This window comes from Bombina bombina, chromosome 3 (assembly GCF_027579735.1).
Source record: "Bombina bombina isolate aBomBom1 chromosome 3, aBomBom1.pri, whole genome shotgun sequence".
Lineage (NCBI taxonomy): Eukaryota > Metazoa > Chordata > Amphibia > Anura > Bombinatoridae > Bombina > Bombina bombina.
In genome coordinates, this window is record NC_069501.1 from 85,072,602 (window position 1) to 85,087,307 (window position 14,706).

General features: G+C 39.8%; 1 protein-coding gene across 3 annotated transcripts in view; it reads left to right on the top strand.

Annotated features, from left to right (window-relative positions):
- Positions 1-14,487, top strand: part of C2CD2 (C2 calcium dependent domain containing 2) — a 376,932-nt gene extending 362,445 nt beyond the window's left edge. Inside the window, exons 15-16 of one of the 3 annotated variants that reach the window (XM_053705901.1) lie at positions 2,379-2,415; positions 9,047-9,161. In XM_053705901.1, the coding sequence (XP_053561876.1) occupies positions 2,379-2,404 (26 nt within the window). In that variant the 3' untranslated portion in view covers positions 2,405-2,415; positions 9,047-9,161. Of the gene's footprint in view, positions 1-2,378; positions 2,416-9,046 lie in introns of all 3 variants that reach the window. The other 2 variants (XM_053705898.1, XM_053705900.1) reach the window with 2 other exon arrangements.
- Positions 14,488-14,706: the final 219 nt, after the last annotated feature.

Genomic DNA, 14,706 nt, shown 5'->3' on the forward strand with positions numbered 1-14,706 from the left:
CAGGTAAGACCCAAGGCAGAAATCTGTGTGATCTGCGTTCTTATCGCAGAAACTGAAGAGTCTCTGCAGAAAGAACGGCAGTGGCAGTTAAAATTATTTTTTTGCCTGCACTTTTAATTTCTACCTGCAGGTGCCACTGTTCCATTGTGTGTGTGTGTGTGTGTGTATGGGGTGTGTGTGTGTATATGGTGTGTGTGTGAGTCCGCGCTCCTCTCCTTTTTTCTTTTTTAGCTATTGTGATTGGGAACCTTGGAGTTTACCTTAGAGGAGCAGCGGGACTGCATACATGGTGGTGTACATGTATGGTGTTTACATACATTATTGAACTTTATCTATGGACTTTATTTCTGTAAGTACTGGCTGTTGATTGGACTATACAACTATATACTACCATATACACATGGACATTTTTATTTTTGCTGCTTATTATTGAATGTTTATTGTGATATAGATTTACCCATTTGAGTCCGCATTCCTCCCTTTTTTCTTTTCTAGCTTGTGTGTGTGTGTATATATATATTTATAGTGTGTGTATAAGGTGTGTGTATATGGTGAGTGTATATGGTGTGTGTGTGCGTGTATGTTTTGTGTGTGTGTATATGTTTTGTGTGTGTGTATATGGTGTGTGTGTGTGTATATGTTTTGTGTGTGTGTGTGTGTATATGGTGTGTGTGTGTGTGTGTGTGTATGTGTGTGTGTATATGGTGTGTGTGTGTGTATATGGTGTGTGTGTGTGTGTATATGGTGTGTGTGTGTGTATATGGTGTGTGTGTGTATATGGTGTGTGTGTGTATATGGTGTGTGTGTGTGTATGTTTTGTGTGTGTCTCTTTACTGGAATCAACTCTGAGGTTGTAATACATAATATACAGTATGTATTGTGTGTGTGTGTATATATATATATATATATACACACACACAAATTTCTAAGTGCATTTGGGAAGCATATATTATACATCAGCAGTATAAGCATGGAACAGCAGCCCCTCTAAAATAAGCATATAGACCCCAGCAGTACAGTAGAGCAGATTCCCAGGCAGACTGACACTGTGGGAACGTACAGCAGACATCAGCGAGGCAGTACATGAACCTGTCCTCATGCACACTGAGTAACGGCACCAAACACAGCAACACCGGCTCCTTAGAGACACTGCAAAAAAATTTCACTATAAGATTCTCGTCGCAGAAAATGAAAAAAAAAGTTCTGCCTCTGGAAAAGCATAATTTATGTTTTTACTCATGCCAAGTTCTCACACATCCTGTCCCCACTTGCTTTACACACTGTTGTTCTAGTTAAGTCTGCTCTCTTCATTATAGAGAAGTCGTGTTTCTCTGCTTTTCAAGTGCACATTCTCGCAACTGCTTAAGGGTTTATAGTTGAAAACACTGTATAGATATTGATATTTTAGCTTACAACTGCCCAAGAGCTAAATCTATATGATGTACAAGCCTGCAGCCTCCACTTAAAGTCCTCTTTTATGGATATTAATGCAAGTGTCCAGTTGTTAGTACCACAAATTAGTACGTCTCTTCTCATACTCGTGTTGTGCACACCACACCTCCGGGCATCTAGTCATAGCAAGATAAAGTCTGCTGTTCCTCTGTGGGCAGACACCAACGGCTCATTAGGAATTACTGGTAACAAAATTGAAGGGACAGTAAAGGTAAAGTTAAACTTTCTCATGATTTGGAAAGAGCAATTTTAAACAACTTTTCAATTTACTACTATCATTTTTACTTTGTTCTCTTGTCATCCTTTGTTGAACAGTGGTAGGCTTGAACCAGCAGTGCACTACTGAGAGCAAGCTGCTGATTGGTGGCTGCGCATATATGTCAGCTAGATCCTAGTAGACCAATGCTGCTCATGAACCTCTTAAACAAAGGATACCAAGAGAAGAAAGCAAAGCTGATCATTTGGAAAGTTGTATAAATTTTTATGCTCTATCTGAATCACGCACGTTTCATTTTGACTTTACTGTTCTTTCAAAGTATTATCAAATTGTTTTAAAAGCCATCTCAATATTATATTATTAATAAAAACAAGTGGCTTATAAAAATAAGTTGTCCGCAATATTCTTCTTCTTTTCTTGTTTTAACTGCAGGCTGCTGTGGAAAATGCTGGAGTTAAAATAGGATTTTAAAGATGAACTCAAATAATACATTAAACCAAAACTTACAGGACTGGTAGAAAACCTGTAATGAAAACAATTGGATTTAATATTTAACTTGGCTCTTTGGGGGTGGGACGAATGAAATGTCAGGATTTTCACCCGGTTTCATCTTTTTGTCATTTCTCTTTCTTCATTCATTATTTCTCTTTATCTCTTGTTTTTTTTCTTCTTTCATCACCTTTCTAATCATTCCTTCTGTAAACTTAAGTGGATCTTTCCTTCAGCGTGAATTAGTTGCTTACACAGTAAGTTGATGGATTCTTTGTTTGGTTTTATTTTGTATTTAGCACTTGTGCTTGGCTTGCACCTATTAGTAGATGTTATTCCTGAATTTCTTGTGTGTTTAAAGCATTGTATACTTTTTAAAGGGACATTCTGATGCAAAAAAGCATTTATAGAATATATCATTTTTCTATCACTATCACTGATCTTAGCTAAATCTATGTTTAACTGCCACAACTTAATTAAACACATAGTTAAAGTCTAACTCGGGAGCTGCAAGCATTGTAGGTCCTTCGCATGAAACTGTAATTGAGCCAATCAGGAGCTGCAGTTGCAAGTGCTTACCAATAACTGTCAGTTTCCTACATGGGAGCTGGAATGTGACGATTTACCTATATGTGTAACTGATTGCAGGGATTACACATATATTTATCTAGGATCAATAAGACAAAATGTACATGCTGTAATTAATTTATTTGTTTTAATCAGAATGCCCCTTTAACATAGCAGAGGTGCATGTAAAGGCTACAAACTTTAGATCCCTAGTTTCCCATAAAGAATAAGCTAATCTTAATATATAAAGTCCAAAAAAGACTTGAAATCAGCTGCCAGAGTGCCAACAGTTAACTATACAGCTATATATATATACACACACACAAAATATATACAGTATATATCATTTTATTTAATAAAAAAAGCATGACAATTTTACTGGACTACACTGGACCTTTGTTTCACAAATGTAATAGATTACTAAAAGAGGCAGCTTTCTCCAACATAGGTGTGTCCGGTCCACGGCGTCATCCTTACTTGTGGGATATTCTCTTCCCCAACAGGAAATGGCAAAGAGCCCAGCAAAGCTGGTCACATGATCCCTCCTAGGCTCCGCCTACCCCAGTCATTCTCTTTGCCGTTGTACAGGCAACATCTCCACGGAGATGGCTTAGAGTTTTTTAGTGTTTAACTGTAGTTTTTCATTATTCAATCAAGAGTTTGTTATTTTCAAATAGTGCTGGTACGTACTATTTACTCAGAAACAGAAAAGAGATGAAGAATTCTGTTTGTATGAGGAAAATGATTTTAGCAACCGTAACTAAAATCCATGGCTGTTCCACACAGGACTGTTGAGAGCAATTAACTTCAGTTGGGGGAACAGTTTGCAGTCCCTTGCTGCTTGAGGTATGACACATTCTAACAAGACGATGTAATGCTGGAAGCTGTCATTTTCCCTATGGGATCCGGTAAGCCATGTTTATTACGATTGTAAATAAGGGCTTCACAAGGGCTTATTTAAACTGTAGACTTTTTCTGGGCTAAATCGATTGATTATTAACACATATTTAGCCTTGAGGAATCATTTTATCTGGGTATTTTGATATAATAATATCGGCAGGCACTGTTTTAGACACCTTATTCTTTAGGGGCTTTCCCAAAGCATAGGCAGAGTCTCATTTTCGCGCCGGTATGGCGCACTTGTTTTTGAGGACAGCATGGCATGCAGCTGCATGTGTGTGGAGCTCTGATACATAGAAAGGTCTTTCTGAAGGCATCATTTGGTATCGTATTCCCCTTTGGGCTTGGTTGGGTCTCAGCAAAGCAGATTCCAGGGACTGTAAAGGGGTTAAATATAAAAACGGCTCCGGTTCCGTTATTTTAAGGGTTAAAGCTTCCAAATTTGGTGTGCAATACTTTTAAGGCTTTAAGACACTGTGGTGAAATTTTGGTGAATTTTGAACAATTCCTTCATACTTTTTCGCAATTGCAGTAATAAAGTGTGTTTAGTTTAAAATTTAAAGTGACAGTAACGGTTTTATTTTAAAACGTTTTTTGTGCTTTGTTATCAAGTTTATGCCTGTTTAACATGTCTGAACTACCAGATAGATTGTGTTCTGACTGTGGGGAAACCAAGGTTCCTTCTCATTTAACTATATGTATTTTATGTCATAAAAAAATTTAGTAAAAATGATGCCCAAGATGATTCCTCAAGTGAGGGGAGTAAGCATGGTACTGCATCATCCCCTCCTTCGTCTACACCAGTCTTGCCCATACAGGAGGCCCCTAGTACATCTAGTGCGCCAATACTCCTTACTATGCAACATTTAACGGCTGTAATGGATAATTCTATCAAAAACATTTTAGCCAATATGCCCACTTATCAGTGAAAGCGCGACTGCTCTGTTTTAGAAAATTCTGTAGAGCATGAGAACGCTGATGATATGGTTTCTGAAGGGCCCCTACACCAGTCTGAGGGGGCCAGGGAGGTTTTGTCTGAGGGAGAAATTTCAGATTCAGGAAACATTTCTCAACAAGCTGAACCTGATGTGATTACTTTTAAATTTAAGTTGGAACATCTCCGCGCTCTGCTTAAGGAGGTGTTATCCAATTTGGATGATTGTGATTATCTGGTCATTCCAGAACCACTATGTAAAATGGAAAAGTTCTTAGAGGCCCCGGGGCCCCCCGAAGCTTTTCCTATATCCAAGCGGGTGGCGTACATTGTTAGTACAGAATGGGACAGGCCCGGTATACCTTTAGTACCTCCCCCCATATTTATAAAATTGTTTTCCTATAGTCGACACCAGAAAGGACTGATGGCAGACAGTCCCCAAGGTCGAGGGGGCGGTTTCTACTCTACACAAGCGCGCCACTATACCCATAGAAGATAGTTGTGCTTTCCAAGATCCTATGGATAAAAAATTAGAAGGTCTGCTAAAGATGTTTGTTCAGCAAGGTTCCCTTCTACAACCAATTGCATGCATTGTCCCTGTCACTGCAGCCGCGTGTTTCTAGTTTGAGCTAGGAAAGGCGATTATTAGTAATTCTTCTTCTTATGAGGAGATTATGGACAGAATTCGTGCTCTTAAATTGGCTAATTCTTTCACCCTAGACGCCACCTTGCAATTGGCTAGGTTAGCGGCGAAAAAATTCTGGGTTTGCTATTGTGGCGCAGAGCGCTTTGGTTAAAATCTTGGGCAGCGGATGCGTCTTCCAAGAACAAATTGCTTGACATTCCTTTCAAGGGGAAAACACTCTTTGGCCCTGACTTGAAAGAGATTATCTCTGATATCACTGGGGGCAAGGGCCACGCCCTTCCTCAGGATAGGTCTTTTCAAGACCAAAAATAAACCTAAGTTTCGTCCCTTTCGCAGAAACGGATCAGCCCCAAGGGCTACGTCCTCTAAGCAGGAAGGTAATACTTCTCAAGCCAATCCAGCCTGGAGACCTATGCAAGGCTGGAACAAAGGAAAGCAGGCCAGGAAACCTGCCACTGCTACCAAGACAGCATGAAATGCGGGCCCCCGATCCGGGACCGGATCTGGTGGGGGGCAGACTCTCTCTCTTCGCTCAGGTTGGGGCAAGAGATGTTCTGGACCCTTGGGCGCTAGAAATAGTCTCCCAAGGTTATTCTCTGGAGTTCAAGGGGCTTCCTCCAAGGGGGAGGTTCCACAGGTCTCAGTTGTCTTCAGACCACATAAGAAGACAGGCATTCTTACATTGGGTAGAAGACCTGCTAAAAATGGGAGTGATTCATCCTGTTCCATTAGGAGAACAAGGGATGGGGTTCTACTCCAATCTGTTCATAGTTCCCAAAAAAGAGGGAACGTTCAGACCAATCTTAGATCTCAAGATCTTGAACAAGTTTCTCAAGGTTCCATCGTTCAAGATGGAAACCATTCGAACACTTCTTCCTTCCATCCAGGAAGGTCAATTCATGACCAAGGTGGATTTCAAGGATGCGTATCTACATATTCCTATCCACAAGGAACATCATCGGTTCCTAAGGTTTGAATTCCTGGACAAGCATTTCCAGTTCGTGGCGTTTTCTTTCGGATTAGCCACTGCTCCTAGGATTTTCTCATAGGTACTAGGGTCCCTTCTGGCGGTGCTAAGACCAAGGGGCATTGCTGTAGTACCTTACTTGGACGACATTCTGATTCGAGCGTCGTCCCTTCCTCAAGTAAAGGCTACACGGACATTGTCCTGGCCTTTCTCAGATCTCACGGATGGAAAGTGAACGTGGAAAAGAGTTCTCTATCTCCGTCAACGAGGGTTCCCTTCTTGGGAACTATAATAGACTCCTTAGAAATGAGGATTTTTCTGACAGAAGCCAGAAAAACAAAACTTCTAGACTCTTGTCGGATACTTCATTCCGTTCCTCTTCCTTCCATAGCGCAGTGCATGGAAGTGATAGGTTTGATGGTAGCGGCAATGGACATAGTTCCTTTTGTGCGCATTCATCTAAGACCATTACAACTGTTCCTGCTCAGTCAGTGGAATGGGGACTATTCAGACTTGTCTCCGAAGATACAAGTAAATCAGAGGCCAGAGACTCATTCCGTTGGTGGCTGTCCCTGGACAACCTGTCACAAGGGATGACCTTCCGCAGACCAGAGTGGGTCATTGTCACGACCGACGCCAGTCTGATGGGCTGGGGCGCGGTCTGGGGATCCCTGAAAGCTCAGGGTCTTTGGTCTCGGGTAGAATCTCTTCTACCGATAAATATTCTGGAACTGAGAGCGATATTCAATGCTCTCAAAGCTTGGCCTCAGCTAGCGAGGGCCAAGTTCATACATCAACCATCAGGGGGGAACAAGGAGTTCCCTAGCGATGGAAGAAGTGACCAAAATCATTCTATGGGCGGAGTCTCACTCCTGCCACCTGTCTGCTATCCACATCCCAGGAGTGGAAAATTGGGAAGCGGATTTTCTGAGTCGTCAGACATTGCATCCGGGGGAGTGGGAACTCCATCCGGAAATCTTTGCCCAAGTCACTCAACCGTGGGGCATTCCAGACATGGATCTGATGGCCTCTCGTAAGAACTTCAGAGTTCCTTACTACGGGTACAGATCCAGGGATCCCAAGGCGGCTCTAGTGGATGCACTAGTAGCACCTTGGACCTTCAAACTAGCTTATGTGTTCCCGCCGTTTCCTCTCATCCCCAGGCTGGTAGCCAGGATCAATCAGGAGAGGGCGTCGGTGATTTTGATAGCTCCTGCGTGGCCACGCAGGACTTGGTATACAGATCTGGTGAATATGTCATCGGCTCCACCATGGAAGCTACCTTTGAGACGAGACCTTCTTGTTCTAGGTCCGTTCGACCCACTCCAGCTGACTGCTTGGAGATTGAACGCTTGATCTTATCAAAGCGAGGGTTCTCAGATTCTGTTATTAATACTCTTGTTCAGGCCTGAAAGCCTGTAACCAGAAAATTACCACATAATTTGGTATATCTGTTGGGGTGAATCTGCAGGATTCCCTTGGGACAAGGTTAAGATTCCTAAGAGTCTATCCTTCCTTCGAGAAGGATTGGAAAAAGGATTATCTGCAAGTTCCTGGATGGGACAGATTTCTGCCTTGTCTGTGTTACTTCACAAAAAGCTGGCAGCTGTGCCAGATGTTCTAGCCTTTGTTCAGGCTCTGGTTAGAATCAAGCCTGTTTACAAAATTTTGACTCCTCCTTGGAGTCTCAACCTAGTTCTTTCAGTTCTTCAGGGGGTTCCGTTTGAACCCTTACATTCCGTTGATATTAAGTTATTATCTTGGAAAGTTTTGTTTTTGGTTGCAATTTCTTCTGCTAGAAGAGTTTCAGAATTATCTGCTCTGCAGTGTTCTTCTCCTTATCTGGTGTTCCATGCAGATAAGGTGGTTTTGCGTACTAAACCTGGTTTTCTTCCAAAAGTTGTTTCTAACAAAGACATTAACCAGGAGATAGTTGTGCCTTCTTTGTGTCCTAATCCAGTTTCAAAGAAGGAACGTTTGTTGCACAACTTGGATGTAGTTCGTGCTCTCAAATTTTACTTAGCAGCTACTAAGGTTTTCAGACAAACTTTGGCTTTGTTTGTTGTTTATTCTGGTAAACGGAGAGGTCAAAAAGCAACTTCTACCTCTCTCTCCTTCTGGATTAAAAGCATTATCCGATTGGCTTATGAGACTGCCGGACGGCAGCCTCCTGAAAGAATCACAGCTCACTCCACTAGGGCTGTGGCTTCCACATGGGCCTTCAAGAACGAGGCTTCTGTTGATCAGATATGTAAGGCAGCGCCTTGGTCTTCACTGCACACTTTTTCTAAATTTTACAAATTTGATACTTTTGCTTCTTCTGAGGCTATTTTTGGGAGAAAGGTTTTGCAAGCCGTGGTGCCTTCCATTTAGGTGACCTGATTTGCTCCCTCCCTTCATCCGTGTCCTAAAGCTTTGGTATTGGTTCCCACAAGTAAGGATGACGCCGTGGACCGGACACACCTATGTTGGAGAAAACAGAATTTATGTTTACCTGATAAATTACTTTCTCCAACGGTGTGTCCGGTCCACGGCCCGCCCTGGTTTTTTTAATCAGGTCTGATAATTTATTTTCTTTAACTACAGTCACCACGGTAACATATGGTTTCTCCTATGCAAATATTCCTCCTTTACGTCGGTCGAATGACTGGGGTAGGCGGAGCCTAGGAGGGATCATGTGACCAGCTTTGCTGGGCTCTTTGCCATTTCCTGTTGGGGAAGAGAATATCCCACAAGTAAGGATGACGCCGTGGACCGGACACACCGTTGGAGAAAGTAATTTATCAGGTAAACATAAATTCTGTTTTTGTATTTTACACCTGCATTAAATGGATTCCAATTAATCTCTTGCTATTTTGTTCTCAAATCTCCTAGGTGGATTTTTACAGAAAGGAGCCAAGCTTTTTTTCCGGCGACGACACCAGCAGAAAGACCCTGGCATGAGTCAGTCCCACAATGACTTGGTTTACCTGCAAAATCCGGAATCAGAAGACCATGCCAAGAAGGGAGCTACTTTGTCACGGATCCTAAACAAGAAGCTACGCTCCAAAAATAAATCCAAGAACAAATTGCAGGACAGAGCGCCTGAGTCTGCGCACTGAACCCAAGTGGTATATAACATTCTTATCGGAATAAGACGGTTAGCGGCTAAATCTACCTATGGATATTTCAGAGACTTCAGTGCTAAGGAAAGCGCTATCCCGTATCTCCTATACATTAAGTGAACGTGTGAAACGTTTTTTTACTCTTAACTGACACTGTGAGATTTAGAAGCTTGTGTAAACTAGACAATTGTTTGAATCTTAGCAAAGGATTGATTTAAAAACTACTGATGTCTGAGTGGCGCTGTGCAAGTCTGTATGAAGGAAAATTCAATGATTTATTTTAGGTAAGGGCTTTTTTATTAGCAATGTCGTAACTGGCAGCAACCCTATGTTACACACTCCTGTAAGAAAAGAAAAAAAACACACAGTCCACTGGGGGGCGCTCTTGTCAGTATCACAATATGGCACTTTTTATGCAAGTTTTCTATGCATGTGATGAATGAGATCTGAAGCAGCAGTTCACCCTAATTCCTTAATGACTCATAATATTTTATTAAATACCCTGATGTGAATGCAGAGCTCGTAACTGCCCTGCATTTTGTGGTATTGCTACAGGTTTAGAGATCTGCCCTGCTGTCCCTCACATGCCTCTACTTTCTTGCTAAATATCAGTTTCAGTGTAAAACAAAGGACTGCCCCCAGCATGCTCTTGCCCCGCCCCTGCCAATGAATCCTGTCCTTTGTCTGGTCCCTGGCTGCTTCCTGACTTCCGCACAGGGCTTGTTGAAATTAGCAGGTAGCAGATTAGAAGAGTTGGGAAGATTTGCTTCGGGGAACAAATTTCGTCTCATTAAAAATAAAAACGCTACTAAAAATATACAGTATAGTTGCAAATTAAAGCCCAGTTATCCTGAAGTATGTATATTTGTGTATGTGTATATATACAGGTTTACCCCACTCATACAGCGGGAGCAGTTTTAGCTTTCTTTTCAGTGTTTAAAATCTTAAAAACATGTTTGAACTAACATATATTAGGGGTGCAATAATGTTACGTTTAGTTTAACACTAGCAGAGCACAGTATTCAATTAGTATTCAATAAATACTGTACCTGTAAAATAGTGACAATTACTGTAGTAAAATTTGCCAGACTATAACACTGAGACACAGATTGCACTGTAATGCTATAATCAGAGTGAACTAAGCATAACAAAATGGTGCCATTCACTTTTCTCGCAATCTCACGAAGATTACAGCACTGTTTCAAAATGCTTGGAGGTTGAACTTCAGCTCCACAAAGCGCTGTATTAGCGAATCGCTGTAAAGTGAAGCGCTGTAAAGTGAGGTATACCTGTGTATATATATATATATATATATGTGTATAATATATATAGTGGTGAATCCTTTAAGAGAACAATAAATGCAAATACCCAAACACCATTCTAATATTTTATTAACGCAGCATAAAAGTTCCCACATTTCAGAGTCTGAACTAAACATAATTTTTTAATTAAACAGCAAATTTGCTTTATACAAAGGTCCCTTGTTCTATTGGCTAAGCACCTCTGCTTATTCTATTGGCTAAGCACCTCTGCTTATTCTATTGGCTAAGCACCTCTGCTTATTCTATTGGCTAAGCACCTCTGCTTATTCTATTGGCTAAGCACCTCTGCTTATTCTATTGGCTAAGCACAGTTTACAGTTGTGTACAAGCAGGCTTTACATGCAAATGATCTTGCTGAATATTTCTTTATGCTTAAACCATACAGAAAAGCTTGGTTTGAACCTCTAGTTTAGACTCTCTCTATAAACACAATATATACCTATCTTCATTTCTTATTTAAATATAAAAAAAAAGATTTATAACTGGACTAAATATTATACCAAACTGCTTCACAAGACAATAAATTAAATGAGTTTTGCCAATTAACAATGTGTTTGAAACAAAATGTCCATGTTTGGCTACAGCCAGCCACCAAGGAAACAGGAGAAAATGAAATAACTATCTTGGAAATAAAATCTATATTTAAGATTACAGTAATCTTTTCAAAATACCCAGACGTTTGTCCCAATAGCTAATTTGTCTTAAAGGGACATCTAAGTCACAATTAAACATTTATGATTGCTTTATAGAATTTTCTATTTGCTTCTGTAACCAGATTGACTTTGTTTTCTTTTTATCCTTTGCTAACAGCGTACCTAGGTAGGCTCAGTCAGGAGTATACACATACTCCTACTATATAGCGATCAGGACAGGTGTACAGACCTTGCCATATCTTTTTATGCTCTAGAACAGCGGTTCCCAACCTGTGGTACCAGGGGTACGCGGCGGACCGGTTGGGGTATGTGAAAATATTGTTGGTAATGGCGGAATAAGCAGGGGGGAGGGTCGTGGGGCACTCTCAATGGGTCATCAACTAATAACCAACTGTGGAAGGAATTAGCGCTCAGCCGGAAAGTGACAAGTGAAGTCCTGGCCTGGCATATAGGCAGATGGGAGCCCCTGCACCTGAAATATGTGGACCGGGTGTGTATGACTCTGGTCCACATATTAATGATCACCCTGTTTCACCAGACTGCTTAGGCTCCTGCTCCACCCACCCCTGTGCCGTGCACAAAATTGTGACTGCGAGTGCTAAGTTAGACGCGGCACTGCAGCAGCATAGCTGCGTGGACTCGTGTGGTAGAGCCGTAGAGGTTGCGACTCACACAGGCGAGACGGGTCTGCATCCCCAAATAAGTTATAGTCAGTGCCGGTAAGTAAAGTACTGCTGCTAGTGCTTGCTTGATTCAGATTGCTTCACTTCCAACTAAAAATGTCCATAGTGGCTGGGTGGGTAATATCGATCTGATCTCACAAATTTAAATATTTTTATGATCATTACACTTTGACTCCCCCCCAGAGCCGTGTTTAGGGGCAACCAGGCAGCTGCCAGGGTCGCCAGCCACATAGCAGGGCTCCTCCTGAGAATGAGATCTGAGCTTTAATCCTGTTAATACACGTACAGTCGTATGCCATTCAGGTATAGGTTACCTTAAGCTATTTAATATCATGGTATTGTCAGTTAATAATCAACTATTGTCAGGTATTAATAAACTATTATCTGGGTTCATCCTGATAATAAATAGTTTATTAATACCTGACAATGCCCTGATAATAAATAGTTTATTAATACCTGATAATACCCTGATAATAAATAGTTTTAAAAAAAAAAATAATAACTTTTTTAAGGGATGGGTGGGGGTAATGAAGGAAGGGGGTACTCATAAATGAAAGGGGTACGGGAGAGATCAAAGGTTGGGAACTGCTGCTCTAGAATGATATAAATAAATAGATAATAGAAGTAAATTGGATGTTTTTTGAAAGCTGTGTCTGAATCATGAGTTTGATTTTGACTTGCTTCCTACTAAGTGGTTATGGAAGAAAGGACTTAGTTTCTAAATGTTCTAAAGAGAATTTCAGTATTGAAACATGTGTGACTATTATTTAGCGCTCCTTTTAAATATATTTAAAATGTGCTTTATATCAATTACAAACTTCAATAATACAGTTCCAAACCCAGTGTGTTAAAATAATGGTCAGGTTAGGGACACAAGCATATGGCTTAGCAGCCCATAGACACACTCTGAGCGGTCCATGGGCGTGGCTAGCCATTTATAGGCGGGGCTTAGTTGGTCAAAACGAGGATAATGCAGAGGACATCGGGACAGAACTCCCATACTATGACAGTACCACAAAATGCCGGACAGTTGTGACTGAACAGGACGTGCCACCTTCTTAAAGGAACAGTCTACTCCAGAATGTTTATTGGTTTTCAAGGGCTTAGAAATTAGCATACGAGCCTACCTAGGTTTAGCTTTCAACAAAGAATACCAAGGGAAGAAAGCAAATTTGTTGATAAAAGTAAATTGGAAAGTTGTTTTAAATTGGTTGCTGTATTTGAATTAAAATTTTAAGTTGCATTTTAACTGTAGCTATACTGCCCGGCAACCTTAATAAATTACTTAGTTCATGCTATTTTAATGTGTATACATTTGTATTACATTAATATAATAAATAATTTGGGTTGTCATATGAATATGAATACTAATTGAAGGGACTGTATACACCAATTTTCATTTAATTGCATGTAATAGACACTACTATAAAGATTAATATGCACAGATACTGATATAAAAATACAGTATAAATCCTTTAAAAAACTTACTTAGAAGCTTCCAGTTAAGCAGGGACACCCACTGAAAGTGGCTGAGAGCAGACCCTTCCCCTGCATATGAAAAGACCCATTATACAAACAGAAGCAGACTAAAGTCTGTATACATCAGTATACATTTAAAACTTTGGGGCATGATTAGGAGTCTGACAATCAGCACAATGTTATTTAAAAATATAGCAAATCTATACATTTTTAAAAAAAACACTTCCAGATGGGCTATATAAATGGATCATCTACAAAACATTTATGCAAAGAAAAATCTAGTGTACAATGTCCTTTTAATTCTAGGATGATAAATTAATTTCAAAAGAATGAGAAGGGTTTCCTTAAGCATTAAAAAAAAGATTTATCATTTTCACAAAACAGAAATATATTTCAATGAATTCCAAGCTAATGGTTTTTAAACATATTTTTGTTTTACTTTTTATTCTACAATGTTATTATAATAGCAAATGACAGTCTTTTTAGCTTGAATAGAGCAACAAATTACTGTAGAACAGAAAAAAAACTCCAAATTCATTTTCTAATTATGTTAATTAATCTTTCAATGGCGCAAATAACCTTCAGATGGGCTGCTGCTTCTGAGTATTTAAATGAAGTGCAAATGAGTGTGACGCAGTTTGTTTTACGCAAAGCGGGTATAATTTGCAAACAAAAACAAAACACTGATTAACTGTTTTTTCAGAGTTATCTGCAGTGCTTTTTTTAATATGTTGCAGACTTTTTCAGGTCGGAAAAGGGTTATGAATATCCTGCTGTATAAAGTTGTTGCTATATAGCGTTAATAGCCATATTAAATGATTTAATTATGCAATGTACTTTATATACTATTTAATGTTATATAAATATAATATAGGAATATTTTTTTTTCTCAAGTTTACGCTTGAACTGCTGATAAATAGAAAATATGTAAATGTCATTTCCTGTTTACTAATTCTGAGCTTTGTTGCTAATGTACATATTCACTTCATATTTATGCAAAAATATCACTGAACTGATGTACACTATACATGGACATTCCATTATTTATGGTAAGGAATAAAACATGTGACAGATTGCCCTGGATTTGTGTTTAGTTTACCAACAAGTATTGCCCCAGTGTTGTAGAAACGACTTAATACCAGGTCCAATTACTGTAATTAAAGGAATATGAAACCCACGTGTTTTTTCCCTTCATGATTTAAATAGAACATACAATTTTAAACAACTTTCTAAGTTACTTCTATTATAAAATGTTTTATTCTCTTGGTATCCTTTATTGAAGGAGCAGCAATG